Source organism: Pleurodeles waltl, chromosome 4_2 (assembly GCF_031143425.1).
Source record: "Pleurodeles waltl isolate 20211129_DDA chromosome 4_2, aPleWal1.hap1.20221129, whole genome shotgun sequence".
Taxonomy (NCBI): domain Eukaryota; kingdom Metazoa; phylum Chordata; class Amphibia; order Caudata; family Salamandridae; genus Pleurodeles; species Pleurodeles waltl.
The window spans coordinates 47,612,412-47,639,803 of NC_090443.1; the positions used below are offsets into that span (position 1 = coordinate 47,612,412).

General features: G+C 45.7%; 1 protein-coding gene across 5 annotated transcripts in view; it reads right to left on the reverse strand.

The window, feature by feature from the left end:
- The window catches only part of DGKA (diacylglycerol kinase alpha), a 271,946-nt gene that overhangs the window by 116,380 nt on the left and 128,174 nt on the right, over positions 1-27,392 (reverse strand). For all 5 annotated transcript variants that reach the window (XM_069230603.1, XM_069230602.1, XM_069230599.1 and 2 more), the window contains one exon: positions 10,933-11,009. Coding sequence is in view for 4 of the 5 variants with exons in the window: in XM_069230602.1 (XP_069086703.1) it covers positions 10,933-11,009 (77 nt within the window). In the remaining variant the exon portion in view is untranslated. The remainder of the gene's footprint in view (positions 1-10,932; positions 11,010-27,392) is intronic.

The following is a 27,392-nucleotide window of genomic DNA, read 5'->3' on the forward strand; positions in this document are numbered from 1 at the left end:
TGTTGCAGGACCTTCCTACAATCAGATTGCTGTTGGCTAGAGAGGGTGTCTGAGTAGATCACTCCATCAACTGAGCCATCTTTAGGGTTTGTGGAGAGGAGATCAGGGAGAGGTTCACTCTCAGCTTCCTGGTCCTCATCTGTTACCATCAACAGATTCACATCAGCCCTGTCATGGAAGAGCTTAAGGCGGTTCACATGGATCACCCTCTTGGGGCTCCTGCTAGTGCCTAGGTCCACCAGGTAGGTGACCTGACTCTTCTTTTCTAGCACTGGGTAAGGGCCACTCCATTTGTCCTGAAGTGCCCTGGGAGCCACAGGCTCCAAAACCCAGACTTTCTGCCCTGGTTGAAATTCAACCATTGCAGCCTTTTGATCATACCAAAACTTCTGGACCTGTTGGCTGGCCTCAAGGTTTTTACTTGCCTTTTCCATGTACTCTGCCATCCTTGAACGTAGGCCAAGTACATAGTCCACTATATCTTGCTTAGGCTCATGAAGAGGTCTCTCCCAGCCTTCTTTCACAAGAGCTAGTGGTCCCCTTACAGGGTGGCCAAACAGAAGTTCAAAGGGTGAGAACCCTACTCCCTTCTGAGGCACCTCTCTGTAAGCGAAAAGGAGACATGGCAAGAGGACATCCCATCTCCTTTTGAGTTTTTCAGGGAGCCCCATGATCATGCCTTTTAATGTCTTGTTGAATCTCTCAACAAGGCCATTAGTTTGTGGATGGTATGGTGTAGTGAATTTATAAGTCACTCCACACTCATTCCACATGTGTTTCAGGTATGCTGACATGAAGTTGGTACCTCTGTCAGACACCACCTCCTTAGGGAAACACACTCTGGTAAAAATACCAATGAGGACCTTGGCTACTGCAGGGGCAGTAGTCGACCTAAGGGGAATAGCTTCAGGGTATCTAGTAGCATGATCCACTACTACTAGTATGTACATGTTCCCTGAGGCTGTGGGAGGTTCAATTGGACCCACTATGTCCACACCCACTCTTTCAAAGGGGACCCCCACCACTGGAAGTGGAATGAGGGGGGCCTTTGGGTGCCCACCTGTCTTACCACTGGCTTGACAAGTGGTACAGGAGACACAAAACTCCTTGACTTTCTGGGACATGTTGGGCCAATAGAAGTGGTTGACTAGTCTCTCCCACGTCTTGCTTTGTCCCAAATGCCCAGCAAGAGGAATATCATGGGCTAAGGTCAGTATGAACTCCCTAAACTCCTGAGGCACTACCACTCTTCTAGTGGTACCAGGTTTGGGATCTCTTGCCTTAGTGTAAAGGAGTCCATCTTCCCAATAGACCCTATGTGTTCCAGTTTTCTTGCCATTGGACTCTTCAGCAGCTTGCTGCCTAAGGCCTTCAGGAGAGGGACAGGTTTCTTGCCCCTTACACAACTGCTCCCTTGAGGGTCCCCCTGGGCTTAGGAGCTCAACCTGATAAGGTTCTAACTCCAGAGGCTCAGTTCCCTCAGAGGGCAGAACTTCTTCCTGAGAAGAGAGGTTCTCTTTTTGTTGTTGTGTTGCAGCTGGTTTCCCAGGTGTCTTTCCTTTTCTCTTGGTAGGCTGGGCCCTTTGTCCAGGCTCCAACTCTACTTTTTCACCCTGAGCCTTGCACTATGCCCTTGTCTTGACACACACAAGTTCAGGGATACCCAGCATGGCTGCATGGGTTTTTAGTTCTACCTCAGCCCATGCTGAGGACTCCAGGTCATTTCCAAGCAAACAGTCTACTGGGATATTTGAGGAGACCACCACCTGTTTCAGGCCATTGACCCCTCCCCACTCTAAAGTTACCATAGCCATGGGATGTACTTTAGTCTGATTGTCAGCGTTGGTGACTGGATAAGTTTGTCCAGCCAGTTATTGACCAGGGGAAACCAGTTTTTCTGTCACCATAGTGACACTGGCACCTGTATCCCTCAGGCCTTCTACACTTGTCCCATTAATTAAGAGCTGCTGCCTGTATTTTTGCATGTTAGGAGGCCAGGCAGCCAGTGTGGCTAAATCCACCCCACCCTCAGAGACTAATGTAGCTTCAGTGTGACACCTGAATTGCTCTGGGCACACTGTTGATCCCACTTGGAGACTAGCCATTCCAGTGTTAGCTGGAGTGGAGTTAGAAGTGGTACTTTTCTTAGGACAGGCCTTGTCTCCAGTTTGGTGTCCAGGCTGATTACAGCTACGACACCAGGCCTTTTTGGGATCAAAGTTTTTACCCTTGTACCCAAAATTGTTTTGTGAAGAGGCTCTGGGCCCACCCTCCTGTGCAGGTTTTTGGGGGCCTGTAGAAGACTCTTTACTATTTTTGTTTTTGGATGTCTCAACACTCTTCCCCTGGGGAGGCTTTGTGACCCCTTTCTTTTGGTCACCCCCTGTGGAAGTCTTGGTCACCCTAGTCTTGACCCAATGGTCCGCCTTCGTTCCCAATTCTTGGGGAGAAATTGGTCCTAGGTCTACCAGATGCTGATGCAGTTTATCATTTGAACAATTACTTAATAGGTGTTCTTTCACAAATAAAGTGTACAGCCCATCATAATCATTTACACCACTGCCTTGAATCCAACCATCCAGTGTTTTCACTGAGTAGTCCACAAAATCAACCCAGGTCTGGCTCGAGGTTGTTTGAGCCCCCCTGAATCTAATTCTATCCTCTTCAGTGGAGAATCCAAAGCCCTCAATCAGGGTACCCTTCATGAGGTCATAAGATTCTGCATCTTTTCCAGAGAGTGTGAGGAGTCTATCCCTACACTTTCCAGTGAACATTTCCCAAAGGAGAGCACCCCAGTGAGATCTGTTTACTTTTCTGGTTGCACAAGCCCTCTCAAAAGCTGTGAACCATTTGGTGATGTCATCACCATCTTCATATTTAGTTACAATCCCTTTTGGGATTTTCAACATGTCAGGAGAATCTCTGACCCTATTTATGTTGCTGCCACCATGGATGGGACCAAAACCCATCTCTTGTCTTTCCCTTTCTATGGCTAGGAGCTGTCTCTCTAAAGCCAATCTTTTGGCCATCCTGGCTAGCAGGAGGTCATCTTCACTGAGGCTCTCCTCAGTGATTGCAGAGGTGCTGGACCCTCCTATGAGGGAAGCAGCATCTCTGACTATCACAGTTGGAATCAGGGATTGAGGGTCCCTGATCTCCCTAATTAGGACTGGAAGGGGGGAATTCTCCTCCAAGTCACTATCTTCTTCCTCTGGGAGGTCATCCTCAGAGAGGTTGGCTTTTTTAAACTCTGCCAGCAGCTCCTGGAGCTGTTGTTTGGAGGGTCTTTAGCCAACTGGGATTTTCTTTATTTTGCAGAGAGACCTTAGCTCCCTCATCTTAAGATGGAGGTAAGGTGTGAGGTCGAGTTCCATCACATTCTCTTCTGCACCAGACATTATGTTTCTAAAAGTTGGAATACTTTTTAAGAAGCTACAACTATCTCTAGAGCTTAATTCAAACTTTCACAAAACTTTTAAACTCTAAAAGAAATGCTAACAGGGACTAACACAAGGCCCTAGCAGGACTTTTAAAAATTTAGAAAAATAGCTCAAATTGCAAAAATCAATTTCTAATGACAATTTTTGGAATTTAGTCGTGTGATCAGGTATTGGCTGAGTAATCCAGCAAATGCAAAGTCTTGTACCCCACCGCTGATCCACCAATGTAGGAAGTTGGCTCTGTATGCACTATTTCAAAGTAAGGAATAGTATGCACAGAGTCCAAGGGTTTCCCTTAGAGGTAAGATAGTGGCAAAAAGAGATAATACTAATGCTCTATTTTGTGGTAGTGTGGTCGAGCAGTAGGCTTATCAGAGGAGTAGTGTTAAGCATTTGTTGTACACACACAGGCAATAAATGAGGAACACACACTCAGAGACAATTCCAGGCCAATAGGTTTTTGTATAGAAAAATATCTTTTCTTAGTTTATTTTAAGAACCACAGGTTCAAATTTCACATGTAATACTTTAAATGAAAGGTATTGCAGGTAGGTACTTTAGGAACTTTGAATAATCAAGATAGCATATACAGTCTTCACATAAATCACATATAGCTATTTTAAAACTAGACACTGCAATTTTCAACAGTTCCTGGGGGGAGTAAGAGTTAGTTAGTTTTTGCAGGTAAGTAAACCACCTACGGGGTTCAAGTTTGGGTCCAAGGTAGCCCACCGTTGGGGGTTCAGAGCAACCCCAAAGTTACCACACCAGCAGCTCAGGGCCGGTCAGGTGCAGAGGTCAAAGTGGTGCCCAAAACGCATAGGCTTCAATGGAGAAGGGGGTGCCCCGGTTCCAGTCTGCCAGCAGGTAAGTACCCGCGTCTTCGGAGGGCAGACCAGGGGGGTTTTGTAGGGCACCGGGGGGAACACAAGTCAGCACAGAAAGTACACCCTCAGCAGCACGGGGGCGGCCGGGTGCAGTGTGCAAACAAGCGTCGGGTTAGCAATAGAAATCAATGGGAGACCAAGGGGTCTCTTCAGCGATGCAGGCAGGCAAGGAGGGGGCTCCTCGGGGTGGCCACCACCTGGGCAAGGGAGAGGGCCTCCTGGGGGTCACTCCTGCACTGGAGTTCGGATCCTTCAGGTCCTGGGGGCTGCGGGTGCAGAGTCTTTTCCAGGCGTCGGGATCTGAGGAACAGGCAGTCGCGGTCAGGGGGCGCCTCGGGATTCCCTCTGCAGGCGTCGCTGTGGGGGATCAGGGGGGGCAACTCTGGCTACTCACGGTCTCGCAGTCGCCGGGGAGTCCTCCCTGAAGTGATTGTTTCTCCACAAGTCGAGCCGGGGGCATCGGGTGCAGAGTAGCAAGTGTCACGCTTCCGGCGGGAAACGCAAGTTGTTTCAAAGTTGCTGCTTTGTTTAAAAGTTGCAGTCTTTGGTGAACAGGGCCGCTGTCCTCAGGAGTTCTTGGTCCTTCTAGAGCAGGGCAGTCCTCTGAGGATTCAGAGGTCGCTGGTCCCTGGGGAAAGCGTCGCCGGAGCAGTGTCTTTAGAAGTGGGGAGACAGGCCGGTAGAGCTGGGGCCAAAGCAGTTGGTGTCTCTGTCTTCTCTGCAGGGTTTTTCAGCTTAGCAGTCCTCTTCTTCTTAGGTTGCAGGAATCTGAGTTCCTAGGTCCTGGGGAGCCCCTAAATACAGAATTTAGGGGTGTGTTTAGGTCTGGGAGGGCAGTAGCCAATGGCTACTAGCCCTGAGGGTGACTACACCTTCTTTGTGCCTCCTCCCAAGGGGAGGGGGTCACATTCCTATCCCTATTGGGGGAATCCTCCATCTGCAAGATGGAGGATTTCTAAAAGTCATAGTCACCTCAGCTCAGGTTGCCTTAGGGCTGTCCTGACTGGCCAGTGACTCCTCCTTGTTTTTCTCATTATCTCCTCCGGCCTTGCCGCCAAAAGTGGGGCCGTGGCCGGAGGGGGCGGGCAACTCCACTAGCTGGAATGCCCTGGGGTGCCTTAACAAAGGGGGTGAGCCTTTGAGGCTCACCGCCAGGTGTTACAGTTCCTGTAAGAGGGAGGTGATAAGCATCTCCACCCAGTACAGGCTTTGTTACTAGCCACAGAGTGACAAAGGCACTCTCCCCATGTGGCCAGCAACATGTCTCGAGTGTGGCAGGTTGCTAAAACCAGTCAGCCTACACGGGTAGTTGGTTAAGGTTTCAGGGGGCACCTCTAAGGTGCCCTCTGGGGTGTATGTTACAATAAAATGTACACTGGCATCAGTGTGCATTTATTGTGCTGAGAAGTTTGATATCAAACTTCCCAGTTTTCAGTGTAGCCATTATGGTGCTGTGGAGTTCGTGCATGACAGACTCCCAGACCATATACTCTTATGGCTACCCTGCACTTACAATGTCTAAGGTTTTGTTTAGACACTGTAGGGGCACAGTACTCATGCAGTTGTGCCCTCACCTATGGTATAGTGCACCCTGCCTTAGGGCTGTAAGGCCTGCTAGAGGGGTGACTTATCTATACTGCATAGGCAGTGTGAGGTTGGCATGGCACCCTGAGGGGAGTGCCATGTCAACTTACTTGTTTTGTCCTTACCAGCACACACAAGCTGGCAAGCAGTGTGTCTGTGCTGAGTGAGGGGTCCCCAGGGTGGCATAAGCTATGCTGCAGCCCTTAGAGACCTTCCCTGGCATCAGGGCCCTTGGTACCAGGGGTACCAGTTACAAGGGACTTACCTGGATGCCAGGGTGTGCCAATTGTGGAAACAAAAGTACAGGTTAGGGAAAGAACACTGGTGCTGGCGCCTGGTTAGCACACTTTCAAATCAAAACTTAGCATCAGCAAAGGCAAAAAGTCAGGGGGTAACCATGCCAACGAGGCATTTCCTTACACCTGCGCATCCCAGAAACAATCCAACTTTTAATGGGCAAAACTTTGTGGAGTTCACAGTACACCTGGACTTCAAATATTGAAAAATCATGCCACTGTGGCCTCAAGCGAATGGCTTGATTTCAATATTCATGGCTACACTAACGAAGAGCCTACATGTGTAGGTTGAAAGGACACCACTTCAGCAGACACCCAGTACAGTCTGCTGAGCATACCACAAACCTTCACATCACCCCAGAAAGTGCCCATCTGAACTTATGATAGGATTCAAGGTGCACACCTCCTGACTGTGGTGGATGTGAGAAGAAAAGGCCGAAGAATCCAAAAGCGAAATCGAAGTACAAGACACAACCCAGAGACAAAAAGATATATTTGAAGAGACACGCAGATCATAAGATGAGAGTCAAGGCTTCAACACTTGTGGAAAAAGACTAGGTGCTAATCAAGGAAGAAGAATGAATAAAGTCGAAAACCAAAAATCTGACTTGTCCTCTGTAAGTGATCAGCCAAAAGGGAACCATGGTAACTGCAGGTGATGGGGAAATGCAAGTGACCAGTAACATCTTCCATTTCAAGAAGGAACACCCGTAGACCAGACTCGGCAGCCCAGCATTGTTGGTATTCGACAAACTTGTGCCATTGAATGACAATAATATGGTTGCCACAGGAGTGACCACAGATGACTCTAGCACTGCAAAACCAGAAGATCAGACTTAAACCATTTGACAGTCAATGAAGCCAGGCGGCTTGCAGAACAGGTCTAAGAGGAAGCAAAATCATCAGGCTGCTGCAACAAAGAAACATTTGGTGGGGTGTAGTTTGCATGACACCTGAAAGGGGGCAGCGGGCCCTGGGGAAGTCCCAACAGGACTGAAATCAGGAGGATACACAGGGCCCTGGATGAAGGGGACGTGTAGGTTCCTAGCCGCACAACACACACAGCCTCATTGTAATGGATCCCAAATAAAGAAGTTGAGCTGTTTAGCTGACGCCTCTTCTCTTCGCCAGTGCTGACCTAGGGTCTTACCATACTGTCCCGGTGACCCAGTTTGTTGGCATCCATTGATGGACTGACAGTCTATCGCCTTACTTGGATGCAGTGCTGTATCTGCAGCGCCACTAGATTCACCCTTGGGTGCCTTTCTCCAAATAAAAAGTCTTCAGTTCTGACTAATAATATAAGGACTCGGTGTACAAAAGGTTACTGCATGCAAGGTGGGTCAAGTGGAGAAATTGTTGGATGAAACTCTAGTAATAAAGTAACAGAACGATTTTACACAATAATATGGTTTTTAATGAGAGTGGCTTACTGAGGAAAATTCGGAATAATTCGTTCAGAACAACACAAGGCAATTAAATGCGCAGAAAGCATCATTTCAGAATCTGGCTCCTCCACTGCGGAGTCTAGTTTGGAATGCAGGCACGTCACGAGCGTGACATTTGAACCGGCCTCGCTCTGCCGAGTGCTTTGTCTAGTTGACAGAAGTGAATGGCCTTGCCAGGGGGATGAATGTGTTCTGTGTGTCAGCCCCTACCAGCCCCCCTCAGCAGCAGTGAAGCAGCGAGGGCGAGAGAACGGGGGGCTCTCCCTAGCAACGCGAGGGTGGCATGATGCAACGCGCCGGCCGGTCCAGCCTGCCACAGTGCACAGAGTGGGTGTGTGATGGGCCAGATGATGTGTGGGTGTCTTTAAAGTCTGCCTGGGTCAGAGTGCTCTGGAAGGAGGAGCCACGTGACTGCTGGAGAGAGGAGGGGGATTCTTAGGGGGCTGGTGCATTGCGTATGTCTCCTAGATGGTGTCTCTAGGAAGAGGGAGCTGACAAGAGTAGCCAAGTGGAAGGACAAGTGGACGTTAGGCCACTTCCGAGTCCCCACTGGCGGGTGTCACTCTGGGGAGCTATTATTTCTCCAGGTAGATCTGGGCCATCGGTATGACACGTGTCCTAAGTGAGCAATGACCAGATTCCTCCCAGCAGGCGGGTTTTCGGATGCCAAGGCTCCTAATCTAGGGGCATTTCTAGGACTAAGTGAGAGAGTGGAAAGGTTTTCAAACTTTCAAGTCGGTCTCCGTGTAGGGTGGGAACGACAACATCTCGAGGGGAATTCACGTCTCACAAAAAGGCAACTTGCTTATCGATATTATTATGTTATTATGTATATTAAGTTTGTTTGGACATTTTTTTACATGTAGGTGTGCTTGTTTTCCGAGGACAGCTCGTTTGGCTTTCACGCATATTCCAGTGGCACTGACCGACTGGAGGCCATCGGGGCAGCGTCAGAGCGACATAGCAGGACAACGGCGGCGGCGCCTGTGCTACTGAGGTGGAGATAAGGTGAGGCCAGAGAGCCACGCTATGCCCCTCCCTAGGCCTCGACAACAACAGTAGTGCTGGCGAAGTGACGGGCCAGGTTGATGATGTTGATTGTTACGCGGCAGGCAGGAGGGGCCAGGGAGACGATGCCAGAAGGAATGAGAGGAGAGCTAGACACTGATAGGAGAGCTGGCCAAACTGGGGGCGGTGTGGAGTGGCGGGAGGGATGGGTTGTGAGTGACGACAATGCGGTGGACAGTGAGTGCTTGAGAGTAATGGCAGATACGGGCATTGACAGGTGACGCGTGCATTAATGCTAGAAGTGGCTCTAAAAGGCGTTGACAGGAGAGAAAGAGAGGAAGGTCTCACAAAGGCTGCCATCACTAGTACAAGAGTGCAACTTCGCCATGCCAACACAAATTCTCCTGTCCCTAGTGGTGTATCTAGATGTGACTTTGGTGGGTCCCACAATGGTCGTCAGAGAAAACTGGTGGGGCAATTGTGAAGAATGAATGTGTGCGCACACGTGCGTCTCTGCATGTGCGTTTGCCCAACATGTTTAAATGAATATATATATATATATATATATATATATATATATATATATATATATATATATATATATATATATATATATATATATATATATAACATGTAGTCTGGTGTATGAAAAAACAATTTAAAAAAAACTACTGGACATAATAATGTGTGTGGCAAGGTGAGATGTCTGTATTTTTCAGTGTTTCTATCTGGCACTGGATATACATTTAACAGCTGTGGGGGTGTGTGTGGGGGGGGACAAATTAAGCTGGAACACGGGCCCTATTCGGCCCCCTCTTAGAGATACCAGAGACACCGTTCCCTTTCCTTAACTGGTCCTCTTCGCAAACCTCTACCCTCCCCCTTCCCCTTACCTTTAGGGGAGGGCAATTAAAAAGCATTTTGCTCAGGGGAAAAGCTTGAAGACCACTGCTTTAGCCCGGATACCCCCATTGCCTGCTCCGCAACAATGTTCTTCAGCTTCCCTACATCAGGGGGTGCTGCTACAACAGTAGCATCAAGTATAGAAGGCAGGGGTCATCTGCTCCATACGCTTCCAGTGTAGGAGAATCTAGGACTAGCGTGAGTGAGTTATCTGTGTGGATGGCTCTCTTGGGTGACCCTATGTAGAATATTTGACTTTACTTAATCCGCCACAAGGAGTCCCCTTTGTTTTCCTCCCTGTGGGAATGCAAATCTCACAAAAACGCAATTTACATGCTTTTTTTCTGGGGTCGAAGGTTTATTCCACCATTGTTATTATGTCTAGTAAACTTGTTTTGGACATTTTTTTACAGATAGGTGTGCTTGTTTTACGAAAACAGCTTCTTTGCTTTTGATGCCGATTCTAGTGGCACTGACTGATGTAATTTTCATAATCGAGGAGCCAGGCACACACGCATTTGGTATCTGGCCTTCTTTGTTGGCGGAGAAGGTGGTACAAACCGAAGTTCCTGGACTACTAAGGCATCAGGTGGATGCAGTAGGTATGGTTGTTTATGTGGGGGGGAGGGCAGGTTGTGCAATCCATGTTGTCTGTGCCCTAACTCTGGCATTGAAAATTCACTCCTGTACGACACCAAGGGCCCCGGCGGGTTGGGGACTACTTTCGGTCATGTTTTAAACACCTCATCATCGAGGAAGTAACAAGGGGCTACATTTGGAGTCTTTGCGCATGAGCAAATTACTCGTGTACATTACTCTCAAGTTTCCCAGATCCATCCATGCATGAGTCACTGCTTACATCCATGTTTTTCTTTGAAATCCTGGACTTCTAGTATTGTTTATTCTAGTCTAAAACCGGAACTACGAGTCCCAGAATTCAAAGAAAAAAACCTGGACAGGAGCAGCTCATCATGCATGGATCCGGAAAACATGGCTGCTATGCATGTATGGATTGTAACTGTTTGCCTTGGAAACTTGCTTCATACAAAGTTCTCAAGGTCTCACATGTCTTGGGGCGGAAACTGATCCATCCATCCGTCTTTCTTTTTGCCACCTTTTCTACTATTTGCAATTCCTACACATTTTTGTACCTGGGGAAATCAGAACTGCAAGTCCCAGAATGCAAACAAAAAACAGGATTGTGTAAACTACCCATGCGTGAAGGAGCTGCTTCAGGTTTTGATTTTTGACTGCTTTCAGCCCACCCCCGAAGTCATTCCTCTGCGACTGGAAACTATCTTCTACAGAGTAACAATGGGAAAGTAACAATCTGAAGAGAAAGAGCTAATTTCAAGATTTTACTCACCTCTCCTTGCAGGTATGAGGCCAGGGATCCCCCGGGCTTGAACTCGCTGAGGACATCTTTCACTTTTTTTGTACTGTCTGCAAAAAAATTGAACAGAAAGGAAAATGAGTTAAAAGAAAGGCTAGCCAACCTTGGTAGAAACAGGACTTCAGAATCCCAGGTGGGGCTTGTCGCTGAAAGTGTGGTGGGAGCAAACACCAGCAAAAGGTAGGGCTTTTTTTGGAAGTTGTTTTTATTGAAATTTTAAATATTGGCAAATACATTAAGACATTTTTAGCAGGCTTTTTGCCAAGTAAGAGCTCTAACATGGATGACATCATAAATCAGAAGGCATTCGGTTGAGCCTCCTCTTATTGTCTGCTCCCGCCTCCGTAGATTTCCCAGGTTAGCACCTTAAAAATACCTCGAGTCCCTCTCACAGTACTCCTCCAGGCAGTGGGTCCATTACCCTTTCGAGCATTCATCCCCAGATTCCCAAGTCCTCTTCCACCCCAGCAAAATGTAGTTGAAAAATAGGTCAGTAACTTTATACCACTTAAAGAGTACTCAAATCAAATGTGATGGCCCATGACAGGAATGAAAACAGTGCAAACTTATTTCATAAGTAGAACAGATACAGTATCAGCTACTTCAGCACAAGGCTCCCTGACACATACAGAACATGTACAACAACGCAAAGAGCGCAGCAGCATTCACTCACACACAGACGAGCTATAGCACGGCCAGAAACAGAGCTCGCTTCACTCTTGAAGAGAACAAGAATAGCCTGGGCAACTGAGTGCACACTTCCCTTACACATGCAATACGGACATCATGAAAAGCTGTTGTATAAGTTTCCAAGGCTGGACTGGGAACTCAAAGCAGCCCTGGCAATTTTGTCAGACCAGCCCCCGCACAGACCCCGGAAGCGAGAGTGAGTGGATGAAGCTGGATTGCTGCTTTTGGTACTGGGGGCCAATAATGCAGAACCACTGCAAAACCGACCCCCAGTAACAAAACCGGCCCCCACCTCTCCAGCCTTACGGGGAAATGCCCGATGCCAACTACGGCCAGTACAGCCCTGCAAGTTTCCCTTGCACCCAAAGTAGGTAGCAGCATGGGCAGCAATAATGCAAGCTTCCTTCGACCTCAGATCTGGTATGAGGTGCAGCAATTCAAGCTTTCCTCGCATCAAAGACCTGTATGGAGCTGGCTTTTCTCACATAGAACATGTGAAGCACACAAAGCAGTGCAAGCTACTATCTCAGGCAGCAGCCCAAGCTTCCTGCTGTCTTGGAAAAGATATATCACAGACACCTTGACTCTCAGGACAGGTTTAGCATGGGTAGCAGCAGTGCACATTTCCCTTACCCTCAGGGCAGGTTCACCGTGGGCAGTAGCAGTGCATTTTTACTCTCCGGACAGGTTCTGTCTGGGAAGCAGATGTGCAGGTTTTCAGACCCTCAGGACAGTTTCAGCATGGGCAGCAGCCGTGCAAGCTTCATTGACCCGCAGCACATGTTTAGCGCGGGCAGCCGCACTGCACATTTCTCTTAGCCTCAGGGCAGGTACAGCATGGGCAGCAACTATTCAAACTTATGGCCCTCAGGCCGTTTCCAGCATGGACAGCAGCAGTGCTCATTTCCATTACTCTCAGGACAAGTTCCGCATGGGCAGAACCAGTGCTCATTTATCTTACGCTCAGGGCAGGTTCAGCAACTATGCAAGCTTCCTTGTCCTCAGACAAGTGCAGCATGGACAGTAGCAGTGCACGTTTCCCTTACCCTCTGGGCAGGTTCAGCATGGGTGGCAGCAGTGCAAGCTTCCTGGCCCTCAGGACAAGTTCAACATGGGCTGCAGCTTACCTGGCTCACAGGACAGGTTCAGCATGGGCAGCAGTGCAAGCTTCCTGGCCCTCAGGATAGGTTCAGCATAACCAGCAGTGCAAGCTTCCTGGCCCTCAGCAAGCTTCCTGGCCCTCAGGATAGGTTCAGCATAACCAGCAGTGCAAGCTTCCTGGCCCTCAGTATAGGCTCAGCATAACCAGCAGTGCAAGCTTCCTGGCCCTCAGGATAAGCTCAGCATAACCAGCAGTGCAAGCTTCCTGGCCCGCAGGATAGGTTCAGCATAACCAGCAGTGCAAGCTTCCTGGCCCTCAGGATAGGTTCAGCATAACCAGCAGTGCAAGCTTCCTGGCCCGCAGGATAGGTTCAGCATAACCAGCAGTGCAAGCTTCCTGGCCCTCAGGATAGGTTCAGCATAACCAGCAGTGCAAGCTTCCTGGCCCTCAGGATAGGCTCAGCATAACCAGCAGTGCAAGCTTCCTGGCCCTCAGGATAGGTTCAGCATAACCAGCAGTGCAAGCTTCCTGGCCCTCAGGATAGGCTCAGCATAACCAGCAGTGCAAGCTTCCTGGCCCTCAGGACAGGTTCAGCATACGCAGCTGTAGTGGAAGCTTCCCACACCTTTAGAACAGGGATGTCACCGGCAACAGCAGCGCAAGCTTCCCTGAAATCCCAGAGTTGGCAGCAGTAGTGCAACCTTCCTTTAGAAAATGCATGGACATCATCATCAGATTTCTGAAGCACACAGCTACTCCGAAGAGTATCGCGGCACTGAGAGTAAATCCCCTCAGAAGCAAGAGAAAGCCTTACACAGTAGGCTACCCCAAAACACAGGGTTTGAGAGTCTTTCCACACCTCTCTCCATTTTCTGTCTTACTAAGCAGCAGGGGAGGCGATTTCAGGCATGGGCCTCCATGAAAGAAACAGAGAAGTCCCCCATTCTCACATTTATTTTTTGGAATAAGGCCGTCCCTGCATCAGTTGATCAGGGGCCTTAGCAGGACCGTAGTGTGGAGTCTGTTCGAGAGATATACAGGTCTAGTGCGATAGAAAGCTCTCGGTGCCAAAACCAAGGTTTCAAAACGATCCTCTTTAATCAGCAGCCGATGAAGCTCCTTCAAATAAGGGGAGACAGAGTCCGCAGCAGGATCCTTAATAATAGCAGAGCTGCTGCATTCTGCACACCTGTAGCCTCTTAATCAGGAGACAGGGTTCGCGGAAATACAAGGCTTTCTCATTGTCAAGAAGAGATGTAATTGATGCATGAATGACTGTTTTCCGCAACTGAGGTGGCAGCAAGAACAAACATTTTTTATGGGAACGCATCAAGACAAAATATGAACCCACCACTGCTGCGACCTGTGACGCAAAAGTCAATTGCTCATCCCCAAATTGTGAACAACAGTCGCTGGGGGTGGAGCATAACATTTAGCCAGTAGTTCACTCCACCACTGAGGGGAGAGAAAGCTGAACAGCAGAACATTGGTGTTATCTGCATTGCACTGGAGATTGCTGGCCCACATCCACTCAAAAACAACCCCCAGACAACCCTTGAAGGCTTCTTGTGCCTCATAAGTATTGTTCTCTAAAGGCAGATACAGCTGCGTGTCATCTGCATAGGAGACTATTCTCACACCGACGGACTCCACTAGAGAAGCCAACAGGGACACAGAGATATCAAATAAGGTGGGACTCAAAGCCGAGCACTGATGTGCCCAGAGTTTGAGGGCTTTGATCTCAAAAGCATATGGGATCATCCACACTGCCTGAGTCTCATTAGATGTGAAAGATCAAATCCAGGCAAGTGCCTTGCCCCAACTCTGATGTCCTCTAAGCATTGAAGGAGAATATTGTGTAACACAGTATCAAATGCCACCAACAGATCAAGTGGGATAAGGAAGCCTATTTTCCCTAAGCAAGCAACACTTTTTATTAGTCAGTCACCACCACAAGTACTCACTCAGGGCTGTGACAAAGCAGGAATCCAGATTGAGGGATGCAACAAACTGAATTACTCCAAATTTGTTGATAATTTTGAGCTGATCAATTTTTCCAGCATTTTAGAGGTGGCGGGAAGGAGCAAGATTGTCCTGAAATTGGCCAACTAAGTCTTATCCACTGAAGGGTTTTTTAACAACGGAATAACTTTGGCCTGTTTCTAGCAGCCTGGCACTGTTGCTGTTTGAAGCGAAGTGAACAACTGATTAAAAATGGGATTGATAGAATTCAAGATGGTTACCAGAATCAAAGAAGTACAAGGGTCATCAGGCAAACCCAACTGCGAAGAGAGAACAGCAAGCTGCGGGTCTTGCAGCGTTATAGTACTAAACTCAAGCTGTTAATAGATCCTCGTCCTAATGCCAGCCTCTATCCCAGTGGTCTCCAAACCTTTTAATGCCGCGCCCCCAGTTGAAAAGTAAAAATCATTGGGGGCCCCCCTCAGAACTTTTCACAAATATTTTATAAAGATGGCAATGTTTAAATGTGTCTAGACGTATTTAAACATTGCAGTTAAGTACTGTTACCTTTTTAAAAATGAAATAACCTGTTTTTGTTTAAAAACAAAACACTGTTATCTGTGTAATGCATCTTTTGTTCAGAGCCTGGCGCCCCCCCTTGGATCACTTGAGGCCCCCCTAGGGGAGCCCGCCCCCCAGTTTGAAGACCCCTGCTCTATCCTCATCTCGATTCTAAGTTTGAAAGAATTTGGTTTAAAACATTCAGATGACTTATTGCATGAATCTAAAGATGGAGTGGAGTGCTGTGTGCAGAGCGTAGGATGAAGACAATTCCTAACAATTTTGATGGTTTCAAATCTGTAGGAAATGATTCCTCATGCGTAAAATATATGTACAGCATAAATAGCAGCATTGGAACAGACACTGCTTAGAAAGCTGAAGTGCAAGATTCCCTCACTTCAGTCACAGAAACTCGACAGGCAACATCCGTGCAAGTGTCCTTAGTGCACAGAGCAGGTGCTCTCCATGGGCTGCAGCAGAACAAGCGTTTCACAGATTCGTCACAGGCAGCAGCCGAGCAGCTTTCCCTCGCACACAGAACGTACAGCAGCAGTGCAAGCTTCATTCTAAGTATGGGTATGGCTCCCGCAGAAACGTTACAAGCTTCCCTCGCAGCAGAGGGGGCAGCAGCACGGTGCTTAATTTGAACAGGTGGTTTCCGGTGCTCAGCATCGGCACTAAACTGTCATCTCCGGCGCCTGTGGCAGCCTGCACATGGTGATGCTGTCTGCATAATTTAGAGAGGTGCACAACAGCAGTTGTTTATTACTTCAATATACATTGAAAATGACAGTCTACTGCTGTCCAAGCCATGTTATAGCTTCGAGGGCTGGAATAGTCCGAACTGTCCCACTTGTGGAAGTGTGATGGTTAGTAATTGTGTTGGAACTGTCATTGGCAGTGCTGACAGGAGCAATGTGTGGTGCAAGACGATGTGTCTTCCTGACCAAAGCGATGGCACTTACCTTTTTTTCTTTCTTTACACATTAAGTACTGGAGCCTCAAGGCAGATGCCCCACACCCTCAGATTATGACCAGGAGGGGCCATGGCAGTGCAAATTCTGTCACATGCAGTCAGGGCAACCTGCTGCGTGCAAACTGCGAGGTCAGAGGCCAGCTCCCAGTGCAGAAAGTCTCAGTTGCAGTCCTCTGGTGACCGTTTTTTTTAGCCGTTATTGCATGTGAGTTTCTCCTAAGATTGCATTCCTGTTCCTGAGGGGTTTACTTTCATTTTATACAAGCATAATCAGAGGTAACGCAATGCAAAGCGCTGGCAGCTGAAAAGCCAGAACTGGCTAAATATCTCGCACCTGATAGGGGGCCACTTTAAGTGCCCGATAATGAAAATCTCTTGGGATTATAACACGTCAGGGTTTAGAAACCCGAAACTGTGCTTTACTACAACGGCAAATCTGACCCAACAAAATCAATGGTACAAAAAAAGGACAGTGAGAGGATACGGGTCCCTCGTGGGCTGAATGCACTAGTGGCCGTTTAAGTGACGGGGTGTTACAGGCCCAGGTCTTCCAGACCCCCGGACTCGCACACCTGCAGGCCCTGAGTGCCGGCTCCTGCAGTCACCTGCTCGCTCGCCGCGCGCTCTGGGCGCCGCTCCCTGCACTCGCGTCTCCTCGGCTCTGGTTGCTCAGCCTGCACCATGGCTCTCTTCGGGGCCTGCCTGTGCGGGCGAGGCGCCCTGCGCGGGTGCCTGTGCCTCCCGCGAAAGGTATTCATGGATCACCCTGTCCAGGTAGGAGAGCCCCGCCTGTTCGAATGCACCCCTTCCCGGCGAGGGGGACGCCGGATACTACTGCGCCGCTCCAAGCGCACAGACATTTAACTAAAGTATGAACGCAAAACCAACATGGCGCTACTGTTCAAACTCCCTGGCAGGGTAATAGGCCGAGTCAGTTCTTCCGAGTTTGAAACGTGGAACTTGTTGCCTGAAACGGGCAGCGGTGATACGCTGTCTCGGGCGGAGGGTGGAGGCGGATGGGGGTATGGGTGTCGGCATGCTTTGACGTATTAGCCCCCAAAGATTCTTATCCTGCACTTACGCGTTTTTTTGGCATTAACCTTTTCAGGTTGCTTCTTTATTCCAGTATAGAGATGGGCGAGCCACTGCAAGCTCGAGCCAGGGGCCTGGCTGTGGCCCCAAGCTCCCTCTGGAGCCGGAGAGGTGATGTGGCTACAGCTGCCGACCATATAACATGGGAAGCCAGTGTTGGGTCTTGGCCTTGGCTCGACATCCCGTGAATCCCGGCAAATCTGCCGAGGAAAAAACATGTAGTTAGCCTTTATCTGTTGTGACTCGTTTGTCCCTTGTGCTATTTAAAATTGGCAAAAATAAAAATATAGATTCTGCCGATCAACCATGCCCGAATGCCCTTGCCCAAGAATTAAGGACAAAGCATTAACATTTGATGTCAGAGATCCCTTATAGTGGCTGAAGGGCACAGTGCGTTACTGGAAAATCTGAGACCAGTCCTGGCTTCCCTGTTTAACCTGGACAAAAGTGTATTTCATCCACCCTTCTTTTTTTCATTATCATATAAAAGGGCACCTTCAAATGTGTGAGTTCAGGGTATGTGATGTAAAAACTCTTTCTTTAATAGACTATATTTTTTCTCTTTCTATAATAAGAATCTAGCCCACATATAGGTACACATTAACCCCAACATTCCTCCTAGTGTAGTAATAGCATTGTCATTTGGAAAAGAATGTTTCACAGCTTCTGTTTAAAAACTCACATTTTTCATAAATTCTTTACAATGGAGCAATATAATTTGATGCGCTAAGGCAAAACGCTTAGGTGTTTTAAATAAATACACTTTTAAGATCTGGTGTTAACCAAGGCCCTTTTGTTTTTCTTAAAAAAATAATAATAATAATAAAAAAAAAATATATATATATATATTTATCACAAATATTTAAAGGGGCTTTAAGCCAGCTTTCTCTATATATTGGTCTGTTGAAGTGTCATTCATATTTTCTTTCCACCTACTGCAGCATACAGAATGGGGCGGGGGGGGGTCAATCTACTTGAGCCACAAGAAAACTCCACTTGAATGACTGCATTTTGCTCTTTCTCAAGGAGCACATTATTTTTAATTTATTACTTTGATGTTGCCTTTGTGTTTAGAGTCTGATGTGACCAGGATGATTCATACAGATGTTGGCACAAGCCACATCCCACACTTTATCACTTCCCGTTTCCTGCCAATGCCTTTGTAAATTCCTTTTGGCGTGTCCTTTGTTTACTGTTATTTCACAGCATAACAGATTGTGCTCATTTGAAACTGTTCTGTATTAAGTACTCAAAAGATAAATATTCTACATGTGAATTCATAAGTGGACAATTATCTAGAACATGTTTTTTTCTGGATAAAATTTCAGCAAGGGTTCTTTAATAAACTGTGCCCAGGAAGAAAACCATCATTTATCATGTTTAATTTGCAGCACTTGTAACGCCATATTGTCTTTTTATTCTTTTCTTTCCCTTTTCCTTTCATTCTTTAAATCTTTCTTTACCTTTTTTCTACCGCCTTTCTTTTATTCCTCTCTTCCTTTTCTCTTCCAATCCTTTCTTTCAAACATTCTTTTCGCCTTTTCTCCTTTCTTTTTCTTGCTTTCCTTCCTTCCTTTTCATTCTCTTCTTGCTTTTCTTTTTTCAGTCCGTCTTTCTTACTTTTTCTTTCCTAGTTTTCCTTTTTTCTTGCCCTCATTCTCCCTTGTCCTTTTTTTTTTCCTCTGCTTTCTTTTTCTTGCTTTTTGCTCTTTCATTCTCCTTTCACTTTCCTCTTTTGCTTCTTTCTTCCTTCTTATGCTTCTGTCTTCTTTTTTGGTTTCTTCCTTTCTATCACTCCTTTTAATTCCTTCTTTTACTTTCTGTCTTGTATTCTTTCTTTGTCTTTCTATCCTTAATTTCTTGCCATTTCTTTCCTCCTTTCTTGCCTTCTTTCTTTCCTTTTTACTTACTCCTTCCTCTTTTCTTTTTGTTCCTGCTTTCTTTCTTTCCTTTATTCTTTCTTTCACTTGCCTGTGGTTGTGCCATTCACACTTTTCTCCAACCCACTCAAGCATGCATCAAGGGGCAACATGTCACCCCACTTCAGCAATTGGCTGATTTTTACTATGCGTTACAGCTTTTTTTTTTTTTTTTGTCAATGTTTTTATTTTTTAGACAAACTTGTAACAGTTTTTCACCAAAACGGTTTTGCAAAAGCTGTGACAAAACAAGAATTGACTAAAAGCTGACAGGCAGCAGAAGACCTATTGGCTTTGCCAATACTTGTTTAAATATTGGAGACACTTTTATAATATTCCAAAGTGATCTTTGTTGCATGATTTACATGCCATATAGTTTTAAGGCATGTACAAGGTCTTTTAGAGCCACAGCTGACCCTTGGCTCTGCTCTGACTAAGCTCTCCTTTTTAATTTGTTGGCTTACCCATCTCTATGTGGAAAGTCTCTTATGCAGCCCAGAGAACAGCTGCGGATCTCTCTTCCACTATTTATTGAACTGATGCGACATCGCAAATAAGGAGTTTGAGCATTTTCGGCTCTTGCATTGTCCACTCACCTTTGCAAGCACCCTCCTCTTCTTGGTCTGCTGTTTGGATTCTGGTACTTGCAGTTATGCATTTATATTGGACAAAACTGCAAATATTAAAAAGACAAGCAGTGGCAAAGGCAATAGGTCTTGCCTTTATGAGATTTATTTGGTTTGTTAATTTATTTTAGCCTGTTGCAAAGCAACAAGGCAAAACATGTTTAAAAAGTGCTATGATGTGGTTAATGCTGTTAGCTTTTCATATATATATATATTGCTTTTAACTGTGCTGCACAGCAGTTACACAGCTGTTAAGCATGGCAAAGAAAACATTCCAAATCGCTCTACTGTTTGGATTTATAATGTGTTAAATCATGTTACAACTGAGTGACTGCTGTGCAGTATGGTTGAAAGCTTTAAAAAAATCCAAATCTATTTGCAATTTTTTTCAGCACCTGCAGTGGTGTCTGCTTTCATTTTAAGCAACAACATGCAGTGGGGAAGGAGCATTTTTATTTATTTTCACTTCCTGCTGGGCCAAAGATAAAGGCCCACATTAAGGGGCCCCTGGGCCTCCTTTTGTTCCAAACTGATCTTGGCTGGGTGCGGTCTGGAGGCTCACACCTAGATGCAAATGGAAATGAGCAGAAAGGAAGTCTCACAGCTTATTATCACTTCACGGGTGCTTAAGAGAGGCATGGTTTTGACTTTGTTCAGTTTCTGTTTATTAGAGAAATTCGTTCATTGTAAGAATTTCAGATGTGTTGGTCTGCCCCAGTATTAGCACCAAAAAATGTAAATAACACTCTTTAATTTCTTTTATAGTGCTACTAATCCCAGTGCAGGGTGTCAAAGCGCTTTACAGAACATACATATTATACATTGACAATACATTTTGTAAATATGTAAGTCAATGTACAAGATGTTTGTTGCATGAAACAGTGAGGGCTACAAGGTGTAGGATTCACATGTCCTTCATAGCTCACTGTGCTATATTACAAGGATTACAATGTATTAACTGCAAGTAATAAAATATTCTCTGTGTTTAACAGAAGCAACCTACTTACCTATCTAGCTAAATTAAAAATCTGTCACCCGCTTAATACATGATGTGCTATTTAAGGGTTAGGTTACAGTCTTCTAAACTGGAGCATAGAAGGTGCATGAGTGGACTTCATGGGAAGGGAATAATTTGTATTCCTCTTTCCTACAAACGCTCTCACTTTGAAGTCTGTGAATGCAGTGTAAACACCAAGTTCCCTAGGAAGGCACAGCTTGACATTTGATCTCTGTCTTTGAATGCCCAGCAAACAAGACCAGATAAGAACAAGATTTAAAGGCGTGTTTATAGAAAACGGGTTTGTGGTATAATACAGTAAACAAGGTTTAGGCAACGGGAGAGACGACCTCAATCAGGAGAGCCTAAAGCAAATAAAGCCATCAAATAGCCAGAAAATGTGAGTTACAAACCACAAAGTCAATTGTAAGCAACAGGCAGAATGCATTTGTAGGTCGACTTTCTGAATGTCCCTAAAATGTCTTTAGCAAACCAAACAGCAGCGCTGCCTTGTAGGCTGCGACCTAAACAAGCATTTACAATGCATCAGGTCTCGCGTTTGCTCGTGTTAGAGCCGATCGCGTTGTAAACTCCTAACCCGACTTTTCACCTATCGGGCAAAAGTGCATTTATGCACGTAACCCGAAAAAGTGAAATCAAGTAGGTAAAGCGCTCGACTTCTGCCAAGCGAGATCTGGCTCGTAAATTAGTTTAAAAAAAAGTCCACCAGCCGGATGGAAAACAGCGAGCCTCGCATGTTTTCTGTACTTGGTCGCTGCGCTCGAGGAGGGCTAGCCACTGGAAGAGGCATGACCTATGCGTGCCTTCGACTAATGAAAGCAAGCCGATTTAATTAGGGAAGCCCACGAACCAATAAAAAGCACTGACGTGAAGTTGACAGGGCTCGGAGCCCTTTTCTAAATACTAAAGAGTCTCCCTGCTATACGCATATGCATGCGCGAGCGCATGCAAAGCAGGCTCGACCCTAAAAAGCAGGAAGAACAAAGAAACGTGTCACATCAAACAAGGGGCAATCTGTCATTAGGCGGGCATCTGTGTGACCATTTTTGTACAGTAATGTTTTTAATATTGATGTGTGTGTATTTTATATACATTTAGTGTAATATGCTGTCTGTTACGATTGTTGACAACGGGAGAGGCCTAAAGATCAACTTGAGGCTCTGCCTCTTGTGAGTTAAGGCTCCTCCCCAAACTGGAGAGGAGAAGTTTCAAGTGGGTCATGATGCCCCTCCACGTCCCTCAATAAGGGTAATATATAGCATAGTACACTCTGCACTTCTGTGTGTATGGTTTATACCACAGATTTTTTTCCTGTGTATTTGTTTTTGAAAAAGGTATTTAACCAAAACCAGGATGCAAAGATTTAAATTTGTGTGGCAAAGTAAAATCACATTGAAGAAGCCTCATGAAACTAAGAGAGTTGTTTGAATGTGTAAATATGTTGTAAACTGAGCCAATAAACAGTACAAATAGATATTTAGGAATGCAGATCCCTCGCAGATCTGCAGGTACCTTTGCATATGGGCGAAAAGCAAGGCCCAGATTGGCTGGCTGCAACCTGAAAGGAAAGTTGCAGCTGCCATTTTATTTTTATTGGCTAGGCCCCCCATGGAGAGAACATAAATAAGAACAAACATACAGGGTCAGGATAGAGATAACATGACCCCACAGGACACATGGAGGGGTCTTTGAGGGACACCTCATGGGCAAAAAAAAAAAAAAAGTAAAGCCTTTTTAAAAAAAAAAAAAAAAAAAAAGCTGGTAAGCGGTGCAGAGCGTGTCCACCCCTCTAATTTCCCCCTCCCCCATTTAAATCCACAGATCTAAAGAACAATGGAAAAAAAGCTGCACACACTATACCTTCGCTGCGCATGGCCAAAGGCCATGCACAGAATGGGGTTGGGTGTATGTGGGGGGGTTGACTGCACAGCGTGGCCCACCACACACAGCCAATGGTAATTATATATTACTTTACATTTTAAAAAAACATAGAAATTCACTGAAAACAACAAAAGTTACATGGACGTTATAGTTAGGTTGAAGTTTTACTCACACAAAATCATAAGAATTCAGGAGGTATAGTTATACCTATCTGAAGCAACTATAACCTGTGCAGTTAAGTAACTTTAGGCCAACCTGCACCGCCCCCCCAATTAACATACAATGAACAAGCATTTGCAATGCAGTAGGTCTTACATTTTCTTGAGTTAGAGGTATTGGCACTGTATATTCATAACTTGACTTTTCTTGACACATAAATTGGTCAACCCTACCTCATAATTTTGTCTTTTCCTGCCATAAAATTCCAGTGGCCCAGCATTTTACTAAATCTCTTCCATTTACCTTCTTCCTCTATCTTAAAACGTATAATACACTTTTGCAAATTAGAGAGTAATATTCAAAACAACATCAAAAAAATAGAAGTTGGGACAGATTGGAGGGTGAAAGGAAAGAGGAAGTCGGGAGTAAAGATGGAGAGGGCAAGTGGCATAGTAACAGTGTCATGGGCCCTGCAGTAAGAAAGGAAAATGGTTGACTGCAATTTCGGTAGGAAAATGCAGCAGTAATTACCGTTGAGTGAGGTCCATAGGCCTTAGTGCCATGGCACCTGTTGCTCCATTGATAACTAAACTTCAGGAGAGAAATCGTATTGGGGCAGAAAAAGAGATGTGAAAGGAAACAACAGACAAAAGAAGGTATCACAAGTAAAAAGGGAAAGAAAGAACGAGAAAATGAAAACACATCTAAGAGAAGAAATAGAGCAAACGTGTGAGACAAAAGAAAAAAGGTAAGGAAGCTAGCGAAAGAAAGAGGAAAACCTAATTAAAGAAGTGTGAAAGTAAAGAGAAAAATGAACATTAGAGGAAAAAAAAGATGGTGAGAGAAACAAGCAGAAAAAGAACCAGAGCATGTATGTACTGACACAGAATTGGAAAACCACTTTGACACTTAGGGCCTTGACAAGTAACTTGTGGCTTCCACATACAGACGGGGAAAAAGAGAGATTTAAAGTTAAACATGAATTGACACATAAAGATAAGAAAAACACCAAAGGAAGAAAGATCTAAAAAAAAAAAAAGTGAAAGGACGTATAAGGGTGCTCCTTACTAGAGTTGCTCTCCACCTAAACTTGGGAACTACCCAGTTTTCTCTATTCTTTTTTGCATAATTTATGCGGCACTCTAACCCTGAAAGGGATTTGTTTTGACTTGACTTATACTGTCAAGCTTCCTTCCAAATTTGGTGTAAACCACAAGTATTTTTAAATGTCTGAGATAACAATAGAATGCCACATTTCAGACGTCTTCCCCCAGCCCCCAATATGTATTTTTTACATTAGATGTTTATTTTTCAGGTAGTTGGCATGACAAAAAAGATACCTTTTTGACAAACAGGTCAATATTTATTGAAAATTCTGACTGTTTCACTGCAGAAAAAAGCAATAGTTAGTAATACTCATGTAAATGAGAATTTTAGGTAAAAGCACCCTTTGCACTGTTAAAAACATATCTTGCCTGTAGAAGCAAAAGATTGTTGAAGCTGTTCTCCTCAAAGATTTACCTTTTATGTGTAGATTATTAATAAATCATTGAACAGAGGCACTGGCATTATGTGATTCTAGGGCTGCAGTGTTTACCGCGTAATTATGGATTTTACCATACTTCTCATAATTTGCAGATTTCAATAAGAATGTTTCTCAGTCAGATAGATCAAACTAATACTGCTGGAGGTGTTGTATAATTTTCTTCGCTTGCTGCATAATTTAGATAAGTCATTCTGTGTAATTTGGCAGCCCTCTGCTGTATAATCCCATTGTCCCTAAGAGTAGTAAAGGTCTGCTGCATGCTTTGGTGGGTGGCATTTATGACGATGAAGCCCATATTTCACAGGGGACTAGGCAATATTTTCCTGTGAAATGAGTTTTTTGTATCACTTCGTTTTGGTGGACAAAAGCATCACAGTGTGTAATGTATAATGTTGTATTATAGCTCACTGTGCTTACAGTTTGGCCTCCCAGTGCTCCAGAGTTAGAGTTAAGGTGCAAGTGTGGCGGTTAGCAAATTAGATACTAAGTGAGTGTGTCATAGTTGTTACTTTATGCTAGTTCTGGACTTCAACCAGCAGCAGATGCCAATCCAATCTTGCAAACGAGTGTTGGGTAAAAAGAAAAGAAACATTAAAGGCAGGGCTTAATGTGGAGAGTCTCTAAAAGGAGCTTTGCATATGATGTGTAACTAAGAATTCTTTCCACGTGGCGTGGCTTACATAATTAAGGGCATGGCTTAAAAAACAAAGTAAAATCCTATGTGTCAGAACCCCTTTAAGAGGGTAACTGGTAACACAGGGGCTATTGTGGCCAAGCGTGGAGGTTGAGGCCTTGTACTCCTGATGGTCCGGCTTACTATCAATTTTTGAGCAAGTGGACCAAGTGCCCCTTCTGTACTTGACTTCCAGTGGTAAGCGTGGTCCCTCGGCACTAAATCATTGTCCAGCCAAATACTCACTTATATGAAAAAAAGAGAATTATTTTATTTCTACCGCAACTCACACAAAGGAAAAATATAAAATTCACAAACAATAACACAATTCCTCTTGTGGTCAGGGCTCTAGTTTTTTAATAACAATTCCCTCTCCCTTCTTGCGATAGCGGTTATTCTCTAATCACTGTTGCCAACACCAAGGATGTGCCATACAAGCAATCCGTGTCTCAAGAGTTAACTTAACATTTAAATTCAAGTGAAGTGTGTCCTAGGACTGTAGCACTCAGCAGCGTTTTCCCTAAAGACCAATAGGCCCAAAACTAGTCTTACCCACTCTGGTATGGGTGAAGCGTGCAGAGTCCTGAAGTGCGCTCTGCCAAGGGCACTAGCAGGCAGGTGAGTTGGGTGCATTCAGACTCAGCGGCTGCTCTCTGCATGCACCACCCCATTCACTGGCGTTTGGAGGTTTCCTGCACTTCTGTGCTGGTAAGTGACTCCAAGCTCCTGATTTTTGAGGGGGAGGTTTGGGGGTGAAGGATTCCAACGGTCCGTCATTGTCCTTGACAATGCTGTCCCAGTCTTCACTTGGTCAACGGGGTCAGACCAGTTGCAGTCCTTGTTGCTCCCGGTCACCACCACTTGAAGTCTATGTCTCCAGCCCAGTTAACACACCAAAAGTATTCCCAGCAGATACTCCTGGCATTTGGGTTTAACTCACAGCAGCCACATAAGGCGTTGCCTCTTATTTCACGGCAGTCTATACCATGGAGGCCCCTCCTGGCATACAGCAGTCTTTTCCGCAGCTATCTTCAAGGCGGCCCTCTCCTGGCATACGGGGGGGTCACTGACTCAGACCTGCACACGGGCAACAACCCAGTTGGTGCAGCAGCAGTTTCCTTGCAAAGGGAGTTTACTTGACAGGGGTCCCCACTGGACCTTGCTTCCTCCAACTCCCTTCAATTCTTCACAGGCACACTGGTCTTGGCAAGCAGGCAGATGCTGGTGTTCCAGGGCAAGTGGCTGTCGATCCCCTGGGTGTTCCCTCACCCAACAGGGAGAGTAGCAGGCCTTGGCCCCAAGTCCTGGTCACAGACCGAAGTCTTGCAGAGCTTCCCATCCTCACACAGCCCATCTGGCTACTTGACAGACGACAATCTGTAGGGTCTAAACCGCCCCTTTTTATAGTCCATTTCCGGACACCAAATGTGATTTGGAGTTGTATCTTGTGTGTGTGTGTGTGTTTTTTTTTTTTTTTTAAGTGGCCACCGCTCTGCTTCCTGTTCCTCTTGAAAAACAGTCTATCACTGCAGGAGTATCTCTCAATCCGATAGTCTCACAGCACAGGCCGTGGAAGTGACTAGAGTTCACACCTGGATGTCAGACAGTGATATGTGCATCAAAACGTTAGCCCATGACTCCCTTCCCTTCTCTTTGATTCTCTTAACAGCCACATCTCCTTCCTGAGATGTACCCTTGCCCCTTTCTTCCGACCTCATTGAATCAAAGGGCACCTTTTGAAGTGGCGTACATGCAAAACTGCACAGGCATACATACATCCAACATGTGCATTTAACATGCAAGCGTTAAATCCTCCATAAGTATTTCAAATAACCATGTGGGGACCTCACTCCTGCTCAAGAGCCTGAATACCATCACATGTGATTAGAGCGCTCTACAAATCGACATAACATAACATTGTACCACACATACAACCAGCACATGCACATATCCTGCACGCACTGCATAGCACTACATCCTTCAAGTAATGTACCACTCACAGGCACGTATACCTCCAGCACTACTCAGTACTGCACTATCCCTGTATTATACCCTTCCCAGGCACACATACACACAGCGCAGGTACAGCACTTTTGTGCTGCCCAGCACTTCACACCAACCTGATGTACGCCAAGGGTGAGTTGAGAACACAGCAGTGGAACCTTTAATAAAAATAAAACAAGTGGGCCTATAGGCCTATGTCCAATGACACAGGTTAAAAAGGACAT